This window comes from Rhamphochromis longiceps, linkage group LG3 (genome assembly GCF_057381845.1).
Source record: "Rhamphochromis longiceps isolate RC_006_pf linkage group LG3, R_longiceps_female_GT1.1, whole genome shotgun sequence".
Lineage (NCBI taxonomy): Eukaryota > Metazoa > Chordata > Actinopteri > Cichliformes > Cichlidae > Rhamphochromis > Rhamphochromis longiceps.
In genome coordinates, this window is record NC_140559.1 from 37490502 (window position 1) to 37503009 (window position 12508).

The following is a 12508-nucleotide window of genomic DNA, read 5'->3' on the forward strand; positions in this document are numbered from 1 at the left end:
AATGAAAAGTCTGAGATTTTCTCCTTCTATTGCCTCTTTCACAGCCCATTTTTTGATCTCTTTACTGGTAAATCCATTAGATTCATAAAAATGTAACAATATGTTGCCACTAGGACCTTCAGACTCTGTTTGTGAACCCTTGTATATTTGCAGTCTGCAGATTGAACTTAAACATAGTTGTTGTCTTAGAAGCATCTGAAATAAATCTGTCCACTTTTCTCTGCGCTACAGCATGATGAGCTTTCATGTGTTTTGCCCTGTTCTGTGAAATATAAGTGAAAAGGGCACACTGGACGCTTTACTTTGATCTTATGTTTAAAAATATCCTTTAGTCTTCTTGCTTTGCCATTTAGAATTTTTTAAACTTAGATTTATAAACCTGCATCTTTACAATCTGACCTTAAGAGCATAGTGTACAGAAGAATTTCAACATGTGTGGGTAACAAAATGTTATTTCTCTGTCAGAAACATGGCCTCAACATTGTCTGAAGAGCAATTTCAGTGCAGCATCTGTTTGTACAGCTTCAAAAACCCTGTCTCTATCCCATGTGGGCACAATTTCTGCCTGGAGTGCATCAAACGTTATTGGGATGTGGCGCAAAAGTCGGATTGTCCACTGTGCAAAGAATCCTTCAGCAGTCGCCCCGAACTCAGGGTGAATTGGACCTTAAAAGAAATCACTGAAAGATTTCCAAGGTTGGTTGACTGTAACTATACTATAGTGCTTTATTTCAACGTTTTAGCACATTTGGTTGAAACTAATCAGATGTACATCATCATCTTAAAGCTTGTTAAAAGAAATGCCAGGATTCAAACCAAAGAGACCCGTCATTCCACTACTGCCAATTAGGTCTGGAGGAGAGATGGAGTTCAAGATCAAGGTGGGAGAAAGAAGTGGTTAAATGTAACGATGCTCATGGATTATCTTGTAAGGAACTCCAGATAATCCAAGATGTAAAATACATGTTTTCAACTTCAGCCTCTGCAGACTCGGATAAAGAAGACCCAAGAGCAGTATCAACAGATGATCCAGATCCGAATCAGAAAGACCGAGGAGATCAAACAGTCAATGGAGCTGAGCAAAGTGAGCATTGCTTTTTGATCATTTACAGACATGAACATTTCTCGGCCTGTTTGCTCTCTAAGAAACAAAACTTCAACCAATTTGTTTGTAGAAGCGCACACCAGAAGAAAAACAGCAGTGTTGTTCTGCTTCATGTAGACTGTATTTAAAAGACAGAGGAGACTCCCCCTGCTGGTCATTTTAAAAAATGCATTAGCCTCACTTTTCAAGCCTGGAATCCACTTTTGGCTTTTATTTGCAGTTTATCCTGCTATAATATCCATGCAGAGTGTAAGTAACCTTGTGCACAAAAGACTCTGATTACAGGGCAGAGAAACTATGGAAACTCAAAAGCTAAAATCCTTGCATATCTTCTAAAGTCAGGATTACTTCAGTCAAAGTATTTTTCCATCTTTAGTAATTCATATATGGCAGCGTGGCTCTGTTTTAAGAGCTCTTGTGATCTTTTATTAGTTGTTTTTATTGATATAATAAACCTTCATTATGTGGACATAAAGAGACATGGAAAAGCAGGGCTGGAGGTGGGTTGGGACAATAGATCAACTGTTATCAGAGGACTGCAGGCTGCTCTCACTGAGATCATCTTCTTTGTCTTCTTTTTGGGGGAAATGTGTTAAATTATGGACATATTAATAAGAATCATCGTATATAAGCAGTTTTTCCCCAAGTTTAATTTGTTTTGCATTTCACTGAAGAAGGGGTAGCAAAGTACAAAGGTGGTGCATTTGAACATATTTCACATATTAATTAAACTCTTTTCATATCTGCAGAGAAATAAAGAAAGAGAGATACAGGCCAGCGTTCAGAATGCCACAATGATGGTAAGTGCCATTGAGAGAAACCAGGCTTTGCTCATCGAGGAGATCGAACAGAAGCAGGAGGTGGCTGAGAAGAGAGCAGAGGAGCTTCTCAAGGAGATCAGCCAGGAGATCAATGAGCTGCAGAAGAGACGCAGTGAGCTGCACCTCCTGGAGCACATTGAGAACCCAGTTCAGCTCCAGCAGGTCAGAATCAGTACTTGTGTTTAATATTTCTGCGCAGCCAAGCAAGTTTAAAGCATCTAAAGCGATTGTAATATGATATGAATACAAACCGGCCTGTCTGCTTGTTAGTGAAATCATTATTTGTGCTCATTTCTGTCACTGATGCTGTTTTAGAACTTTTTACATCTGGACGCTCCGATGTCCGTCAAGCACTGGGCTGACGTCAGAGTCCAATCGGAGAGCTACGCACGGACTGTGAGGAGAAATTTCTCCAAACTGGTCGACATCTGCCAAGAACTGGAGAGGAAGCTGTGTGCAGAAGGTCTGTAATCCTTATGATGACATGACATTATAGTCTCTGATTTTAGAACACAAGACTTTCTTTGCATCACTGGTTCCTTTGGTTTTATTATAATCCTGCCACTTTTTGCATTGCATATATATTTATATCATATTTTACACTATAAGTCTGCACATAACTAACTTTAGTGATACACTTAGGGTGCAAAAATAAATCTTGTAACATTCGCTAAAATATTAGTGAATATTTTAATTGTTCTACGTTAATGTTTAATGACACTAAAATGACACAGTTTCTTTTCTGATCTTTTGCAGAGGTAAACAAGATGAATAAATATGCAGGTATGTGTATGGATATGATATTTATATTGTGATTACGTTATATGGATTACACAAGACTGAAAATTTGTCACCACCATATCTAATAAAGACTCTTACTGATGTCAGTAGAAAGAAAGTGGCTCTTCACACTGATTCAAATAATCTTTATACATTTAAATGACTCAGAATACAGATACTCTGTTGCCAAAAAAGGTGACTTCAGTAATAATATGCTTCAAAACAACAGGGTTATTTTTTCATATTATTTCTTTAATCCTGAAAATTTAGAATAAATCTGAAATAGCAAATCTTTTTATGTGTTTTTTTCTGTTTCTGTCTCCAGTGGATGTAACTCTGGATCCTGCTACTGCTGCTGGCTGGGTGGTCCTGTCCCCGGATAATAAAAAGGTGAGCTGTAATTATCAGCTGCATGATTCCTGACTGTAACACCTTAACAAGAGCTCGGAGTTAAACAAAGTCTTGTCCTGCTGTAAAAAATGATCCAACAAAGTGTTGATACATGTGCAGCTGTTTGTATAATTAAGTGTAAAGTCATTTGCTTAGTTAGTTATACACACCAGTTCAGTTTAGCCCTGTAATATTATTGGGAAAACACTTATTAAAACAGCTATTATTGGGAAATTGCATTTCTTGTCTGTGAAATTAGAGTCTGTGAATTACAGACAACAGCTAATGGACGACAAATATTATGCAGGAACTATAATGACGGAAACTAGTGGATCAGAAGTCAGGAAGATGCAAAATAACGACAATTACGGCATCAGTAGTTGTTGTATGAATGTGATCGTGGCAATCCACAGGTGAGCATGAGCTACCAGCAGTGGAGGACCCCGCTACCTGACGACCCCCGCAGGTTCGACTCCTGCGTCGCCGTGCTGGGAAAACAAAGCTTCACATCTGGGAAACGTTACTGGGTGGTTCAGGTAGGATAAAAGGATAAAATAAATAACTGCTAAACAGCTTATAGTCGTGATCAGTGTGAATATTATCCAAAGTGGAACACAACAGCTTTATTTAGAGTAAGATTTGGATTGAAATACACCAAAGAAAATTACACATGAACACAACGACACAATCTGTGACTAGGACTGTATAGTTTTATTTTCCTGCTTGTTTAGATCATATTATGATCTAAACAAGCAGGAAAATAAAACTCTTTACGCCCCCTGGTGGCTACATGATGTTCACTTCTGATTTTATATCTGCTGTGTTTACTGTCAGAAAAAGTTTATTATCATTTAAAAAGCAACCTAAAGAAATGAAGCTCTGCTCTGCAGTTTAGCATCATTTTGTCCTTCTTTGTGTTTCAGGTTGGGGATAAAACAGACTGGGATCTTGGGGTGGCCCAGGAGTCCATCAACAGGAAGGGCGCCATCACAGTTCGCCCTGATAACGGTTACTGGGCGATATGCCGACGTAACGGTGGTAGCCTGTGCGCCTGCGTTGGGCCCGCCGTCACTCTTTACCTTAAAGAAATTCCTCAGAAAGTCGGTATATTCCTGGACTATGAAGAAGGCTCGGTGTCCTTCTACAACACAGAGGCAAAGACTCACATTTACACTTACAGCGGGCTCACTTTCACTGAGCCGCTGTATCCGTACTTTAACCCCTGCATACATGACAACGGGAAGAACACGGCCCAGCTGGTCATCTGCCCGATCGAGGCTGGGATCACTGTAGACACTTCAGCACGTTGAGCGAGAGACTCGGAGGATCCTTTTTAAAACCTCGATAGCATCCACATTCATTGTCTGGATAAGTTGTAATCTGTAAATGCAAACGAAAGACCAAGAACAGGAGAAAATATTCTTCTCCCAAGAGTAAAGCGAACACTCTGAATATTGTCCTGGTACAGACTGCAAGCCCAAGCTTAGCTCCTGCAAGGTGTTTGGATATATTTATTTATTTATTCCAGTCAAAAGCTATAAGTTAACCACGAGGTTTGCTAATGTCTCTTAATCTTCCTGATGATATCTATAAAGAGGTTTTTAAAAAGAGCTAAAGACCCAAGCGAGGGTTCATCTGAACCATCCACTTATGTCTGCTAAGGTAGGACAAGTGTATGTAAATGAGGATAAAACTTCCACTGATAAGTCCACAGTTATCTGACAACGACACATTAGTGATGATTTAGGAACTATAAGATGCACCTATACACGATCACTACGGTGGATAGCACTGCATGAATCCTGCCTACATTTTTACACTACTCATTCTTTGGTAATTTATTAATATGGTATAACTTATATTATAGCTCAAGGCCTGATTTAAAAGAACTTTATGAATCCAACTTTGTTTGGATCTTTGGTTTAAGATCAGGGACACGTCACATGGTCTTATGAGTTCAGAGGCGCATGTCTGTTTTAGTTGGTAGCACGTAGATCATAGTACCACAATAGTATATTAACATCAGTATATCATGTGCATGTAAGACACTGAGTATATATAATTTCTTGTCATTATTGTAAAAATTTGGATTATTGTGATGTATTTAAGCTGAAATAAATGTGAACTGAATCCCTGAGAGTCTGCTGTGTTCTTTTAACTTTTTATCCCAACGCAGAGTTTAGACAAATTCTAAAGTTAGAATTAGAAAATGGAGCACAGAAAACTTATCTATTGTGCGGAGTGCAAAAACCACTATCCAAATATTCCCCCCCTTTTTTTTTTTTAAGATTAGACAACCTTTATTAGTCCCACACGTGGGAAATTTGTTTTGTTACAGCAGAAAGTGGACAGTGCAAAGTTACATAGCAAAAATTAGAAAAACATTGGAATAGAATAAGAATAAGATACTGTACACAACTGTACACAATAGAATAAAATAAAATACTTTATACAATAGAATAAAATAGAATACAAATGCTATATACAACTGAGTATAATACAACAATGCCAGAAAAGAATATTGCACTTAGTGTTATTGCACATGTGTAGATGTGTGTTTGATCGGTTGAAGTCTTTGTTGTGGAGTCTGACAGCAGATAGAAGGAAAGACCTGCGAAATCTCTCCGTCCCACACCGTGGGTGCCGCAGCCTGCCACTGAAGGAGCTGCTCAATGCTGTCAGAGTCTCCTGCATGGGGTGGAAGATGTTGTCCAACAGGGATGACAGCTTAGCCACCATTCTCCTCTCACTCACCACCTCCACTGGGTCCAGAGGGCATCCTAGAACAGAGCTGGCCCTCCAGATCAGCCTGTTCAGTCTCTTCTTGTCCCCGGCAGAGATGCTGCCGTCCCAGCAGACCACACCGTAAAACATGGCTGAGGCCACAACAGAGTCATAGAAGGTCTTCAGCAGCGGGTCCTTCACTCCAAAAGACCTGAGTCTCCGCAGCAGGTACAGCCTGCTCTGCCCTTTCCTGTAGAGAGCATCTGAATTATGAGTCCAGTCCAGTTTATTGTTCAGATGAACACCAAGGTACCTGTAGCTGTCCACAGCCTCAATGTCCATACCTTGGATGTTCAATGGTTGTAGTGGAGGATATTTGTGCCTGTGGAAGTCTGTGGGACTGTCCTCAGGCTCAGGTTGAAGATGGGCTCCATCACCCCACACAGTTGGTCTGCGCAGGACCTAACGACCCTTGAGCTGATGCCATCTGGACCCGCTGCCTTCTTGACTCCAATTCTTGACCGCAACTGCATTTCATTGTATTTTTATTTTTTTTACACTGACAATAAAGAACCTAAAATCTTGAATGGCAAAAGCCAAAATCAAGAGAAAAAGAAAAGATAAACTCAAAGGCACAGAGTAATTCAACAGATAGATGGCTGCATTATGGAAGCAGTTAGAGTCGGAAAAACGCCATCCAAATGTAGAAAATCAAGATAACCACATTAGTGAAGGAGAACTCAAAGCAAGACAGATGACCAACTACAAAAGGAAAACAGGAAATGGCCCAAAAGATAATAAGCACAAAGTCATGACACACTGTTCATAGTACAAAAGTAATACTCTGGAAACAAAAAACAAGTAACTCCACAAACAAAATCCTAACTACAGCATTAGCAACAATAAATGTTTCAGATACTAGAATGTAAGCAGGATCAAACTAAGAAAAAATACAATTAAAACAAAAAGAAAAACAGTGACTGTAAGGTTTACATTGTTGGGTTGTCATTTATTCTTAGAAATACATATTCATATATTCTTAGAAATTAATAATCATTTAGAAATATATAGTTGATTGCATATTGAAAGAATGTCTCATCCTAGGGGGTCTGTAACAACTCTGAGTAGCGTGAAGAGGGGAGTGTGTTCACTCCTCTACAGAGTGTTCTGGCATAGATCACACACCTCCTAGGGTCATGAGAGAGGTCGTATCTTCTCTCATTGATATATGGTATAGCAAACACACGTATATCTGTTTGAGTGTAAGAGCCTAATAATTTTTAAAAATATTTCTTCACTCACGGGCCGTAAGTAGGGGTGACATGGGCCGCGAGATAGAGAGACAGGCATTAGAGCCTCTTATTGTGTGTTTTGTTTGGGTTCCCACCGGCGTGGAATTACCAAAAATAGAGAGACCATAGCCTAACATATGAAACAGATAAATACCGCCATGTAATCCATTTATTTCAACAAAGTAACTGTATTCTGAATATCACCTATTAAACGGTAACTGTAACGGATACATTTACTCATATTTTGTATTTTAAATACGTAACTCCGGTGCATGTATTACGTTACTGCCCAACACTGCCTGTTGATGAGATCTTGTGCCGCTCCTAAAACACCGGCCTCCAACTCCTAAAGAGACACGGGTGTCCCTAAATTTAGCAAATATTAGCTTCAGGCTAGCTTGCTACGACGGATAGGCTAATACCAGCATTTTACCACAACTTCACCAGATGTAGCTAAAAAAACTAAACTAATGTCCAGTCCAGCGGGACAGCAAGGAAAGATGACAAAAAACGATTACTTACCTGCGGTTTAGAGGGTCAAGCTGAAATTGAAGCAGCCATTGAAAGACGGGAAGAGAGAAGGATGGCAGCTTGGTCAGCACTAGTGGCCTCTATAATGTATGCAAATACATGCGGGTCGGAAGCCCCGCCCCCAGATGCCAAAACACTGCCAGCAGATTGAAACTGAAAAAAGTGGATTGAAACTGAAAAAAGTGGATTGAAACTGAAAAAAGTGGATGGAAGCTGGAAAAAAAAGCGAAACAAAACATTTACAGCTTAATTAATTGTTTTTTACTATAAATTTTTTTTTCAGTTTCAATACAAGATTTTTCAGTACATTTATTTCAGCTACAATATTTTTTTTCCATTTCAATAATTCTTTAGGTTTCATTTCACGGTGGCATCGTTCTGATCCCATAGAAGTTCAGTTCACCTGACAGATTAACTGGCTTTGGTCCAACAGATGTGTGGCAGACTTGCCTTTCAGGAGCTGCTACCGACAAACCAGCAAAAAAAACGCCAAATGTGTCATCTGTGACACTTGTGAGAATACCTCAAACACAGTCCTTCAGTCCTGTTGCTGTTGAACAACATTGCAGTTACTATGAATTTACAGCAGTTACACAGTGATTAGTAATAAACAGCCAGTGAGAGTGAGTGGATTTAAGAAAGTGAGTGACTCAGGTGTGTCAGTTGGTGTGTCATCTGTTTTTGAGTGTGGGGGAGAGTTAGAATTTCTTGGTTTTAAAGCTATGTTAGGAATATTCAAAATATAATTTCCAAAATTTGCATATGATCTGCAATTTGTAGCAGATCTACTGACTATCACATAGCAGCTGGAGCAGTCTCAAATGGAGGTCAGTCCACTACTGCACGACTGCAGACCTGCTGATGGTTCCAACACCATCATTAAGTTTGCAGATGAGACCACGGTGATTGGCCTCATCAGTGACAACGATGAGGCCGCCTACAGGGAGGAGGTGGATCGACTGGCTGAGTGGTGCGACACAAACAACCTGCTGCTTAACACCGAGAAGACCAAGGAGCTCATCGTCGACTACAGGACCCACATCCACCCATCCACATTAAGGGGACGGCTGTGGAGCGTGTGAGCAGCTTCAAGTTCCTGGGAGTCCACATCTCCGAGGATCTCACCTGGACGACCAACTGCTCCAAGCTGGTCAAGAAGGCTCACCAGCGCCTCTTCTTCTTGAGGACTCTGAGGAAGAACCACCTGTCCTCAGACATCCTGGTGAACTTCTATCGCTGCACCATCGAGAGCATCCTGACCAACTGTATAACAGTCTGGTACGGGAACTGCTCTGCCTCGGACCGGAAGGCGTTGCAGAGGGTCGTGAAAATTTCCCAGCGCATCGCCGGAGCACCACTTCCTGCCATAAAAGACATCTACAGGAAGCGGTGTCTGAAAAGGGCTGGGAAAATCATCAAAGACCCCAGTCACCCATCACATGGACTCTTCACCCTCCTGCCCTCTGGGAGGCACCACAGGAGCCTCCGGACTAAGGCCACCAGCTTCTTCCCCACAGCTGTCAGACTCCTGAACTCTGCCTCCTGACATCTGACCCACGTTAAACTCATGGACTGAACATACACACACCCACAATGGACAACTGTACCCTCAAACACACAATAATAACATGGACTGAACCACCACTCACAACCACTAGCACTTTATATAGCCTCTGTAGAAACTATCTACACCCTCACTTATCTTAACTGCACTACTGTATAGCTCTGTGTAAATAATCATTCTGTACATTCGATAATCTTTAATCCTACAACTGTTTACAACTTGCATAGTTCCCATTTCTGTATAGCTGTATATCTCAGATTTCTGTAAAGTTATTTATTTCATATTCTGTATAGTTTTTCATATTTGTATCCTGTTCATATCCTGTACATAGCTTGTACTCACTACAGCCTGTACATACTTATAGTTATAGAATATTCACAACATACTTCATACCGTGTACATTATAACATACCATAATAGACCCATTTCTGTAATATACTTGCATATCTATACTATTGCTAATATATATTGTAATATATCTATATCACTAAAGCACTTCTGGATGGATGCAAACTGCATTTCGTTGCCCTGTACCTGTGCAATGACAATAAAGTTGAATTCTATTCTATTCTATTCTACTGCCACCTGTGGCCAAGTGCCAAAGCCTGCCTACTACTAGATTAACTTGTGACACATCTGCACCTGTTTCTATGACCACATTGAGTAGAGTCTGAGTGGCTGCACTTACCCTGGTGCATTCAAATCCACCCACAAACATATTGAAAGATGCAATGCCAGCAACATTAATTGTCAAGATTAAAAACAATCATTAAGCAATGACAACAGGGATCATTTGTTTCTGTTTATTTAGCATGCACAACATTTATAGTCGCCTTCTGTACAGGGGACGTCCACACACACAGTGTGGTACCACCTTCTGCAGAAAGCTTTTTTTGTGATCGCCTCCTGGATGAGGATATCACCAGGTAAACTCGTGACATTTTTAAACATTTGGTTGTTCAACAGCAACAGGACTGACAGAGTGTGGTTGAGGTAACCTCACAAATGTCACAGATGACACATTTGATGTTTATTTGCTGTTTTGTCAGTAGCTGCCCAGGGTTGCCGACCCCTGACGTATCGTAAAAGAGTTAGTAATTTATTTATTACTACCTGTAATTTATTGCAGTTTACGTCTATTTGCTTAATTGTTTACTAAATGTTTGAGGTGTGAAATAAACTTCAATGGAGTTTGAAAACAAAATATGGGTGTGTGTGGTTGGAGGATGTGTTTGTGCGGGGGTGTTTAGGTGGGGGGGGGGGCAACAATTTTCTTTCACAACAAAGGGGGGTTAGCAAAAAAAGTTTGGGAACCACTGTCTCAACCTGTGAGAGAGACTTCAGTTCTTACATGTCAGGAGGAAGGGGACTGATCCTGCGTGGATCTTTTACTTGAAAGTGTAAAACGGGAAGTGAAAAATAAATGTTGTTGTTTTTGTTTGTTTGTTTCTTGGCTGTTTCTTCATTCATGCTTGTTCACTTTCAGTACTTGTACCTGACCATCTTCAGAGGAATCTGTTTTTGTTAAGTCACCAAACAATGAGCTGTGACTCATTCACTCATTAAAAAATGTTGACGTCACCTAGTAAGAATACGTAGTTGATTGTTGTTCATTTGCTGTATCTTTTATTCCTTGGCTTTTAAATCAGAATGAGTTTGTATTACTTTTATTTATCTTATTTCTCACTCAAATCTTCTAATTTTATGATTCTTTTTCTTAACTCTTGTCATGTTTTTATTTCTTTTAATTGTCTTAATTGTACAGCACTTTGGTCAACGGTTGTTGTTGTAAATGTGCTATATAAAGAAATTTGACTTTGACTTTGACTATATGCTATCATTTTTTTTAAATACAGTTGTGAACTTTGAGATGAGGTTCAGTAACATTTGAGTCCGCTGATCTAATTTATGGTTTTGATTAGAAAGAAGTAAATACAATGTTTTAGCTCTTTCTTGTTTTCTAAATTCTGTCTACAGACAGAATTTACTGTCAATATAGTATACTGTATACTGTATGCACCAGTATACTGCCTTTTATCCACAGAGTCCAACATTGTTCATTTTGGGACAAATACTGGCGTCCAAAGTGATGGAAGAGTGTTTGCTTTTGTTGTTCTTGTGTTTTTTCTTTGATGAGCATAACCAATATGTATAATAATAATGAAAGTACTTTGTTCTGTCTCTTTTTCCATGTCAGCTGCTTTAATCATTTAAAATCCCTTTTATCTACTTGCATTTTTTTTTGTCCATTCTGGGTTTCCTTTTTTAATCATTTATAGTTATTAATATTGAATCGTTGCTTCCTTTTACACAATCACACTGGCATAATGTTGACAGGAAGTAGGTTTGAATTGGTTTCACAGGCATCACTTTTTTAATTTAACTCAAAAATCTGTTCTGTATTTTATCAGGTGCTTTTCACATCAGTTAGGGAGGACGCCTCAGTGTTTGAAGTCATATCAACCATTAACTTGACCCAAACTAGTTGAGACTGGGATATTTGAAGTTATCATAATAGCTTTCTTAACAAAACAGGCAGGTTGTGCTCCTTACTTCCAGAATGGAGATAGCATATTGTTTGTTATGTCAGGTTAGTCTGCTTTGAAAATCAACAAAGAAATAGTTTGTTAGTGTGTTGAATCCCGAGAATTCCAGACTTTATATTTAAGTGTGTTACACGTAAATAAGGCTTGCATATTTGTGAGCAGCACAACAGGAACAGTTAGCAAGGCTAAAAACATGGGCGTAACAGCCACGTGAGAAAACGTTTACAAGATGATTTATCATTCTGTCATTGTTCCTGACAGCTGTGTTGGGGATCAGAGGAACACGTGTGGAGTTTCACTTTAGGCCTTTCAGAGTACCAGGAAGTACTTTAACACCAAACTGTGATTTTTTTTCTGGTAGTTGTAAGGGAAGCAAGTCAAATAAAACTTCACTAAAAACTGAAAAATTAATGCTAATAGCTCAAACAAATAAAACTGTGTCATCCAACTGGAAGTGAACTTTGACGTCCACATGAGCTAATCCTTGTGTTTGTCAATCTTTTCACTACGTGGCCTAAATTCCCAAAGCCTCATTCTTCCTTCTCATCAAGGATTTGGTAAGCATGTGTGTCATGTTTTGTCTGGTGAGCGTAGGAGGAGCCTAACCAGACAGGCAGGAATAAAGAACCTGTCTCCTACACAGTGCCAGGAAGAGTCTGTTGCTGAAGGAGCTGCTCAGGGCCTCTGCAGTATCATGCAGGGGGTTTGCAGTGTTGTCCATAATAAACCTTTGCTTGGCTAACATCCTCCTCTTT

At 39.6% G+C, this 12508-nt stretch overlaps 1 protein-coding gene across 1 annotated transcript; it reads left to right on the top strand.

Moving 5' to 3' along the window:
- Nucleotides 1-468: 468 nt before the first annotated feature.
- On the top strand, nt 469-5213 carry LOC146674469 (nuclear factor 7, ovary-like). Its single transcript, XM_085402396.1, has 9 exons — nt 469-696; nt 788-881; nt 980-1084; nt 1855-2088; nt 2242-2389; nt 2683-2709; nt 3032-3096; nt 3510-3632; nt 4020-5213. The coding sequence occupies exons 1-9, from the start codon at nt 470-472 to the stop codon at nt 4404-4406; spliced, it is 1410 nt and encodes a 469-aa protein (XP_085258522.1). The 5' UTR covers nt 469; the 3' UTR covers nt 4407-5213.
- The last annotated feature ends 7295 nt before the right edge of the window (nt 5214-12508 follow it).

Coding starts and splice junctions, on each gene's coding strand:
- LOC146674469 (XM_085402396.1), top strand. CDS start 470: ATGGCCTCAACATTGTCTGAAGAGCAATTTCAGTGCAGCATCTGTTTG. Junction 1,085..1,854: donor AGTCAATGGAGCTGAGCAAA/GTGAGCATTGCT, acceptor TCATATCTGCAG/AGAAATAAAGAAAGAGAGAT. Junction 3,633..4,019: donor AACGTTACTGGGTGGTTCAG/GTAGGATAAAAG, acceptor TTTGTGTTTCAG/GTTGGGGATAAAACAGACTG.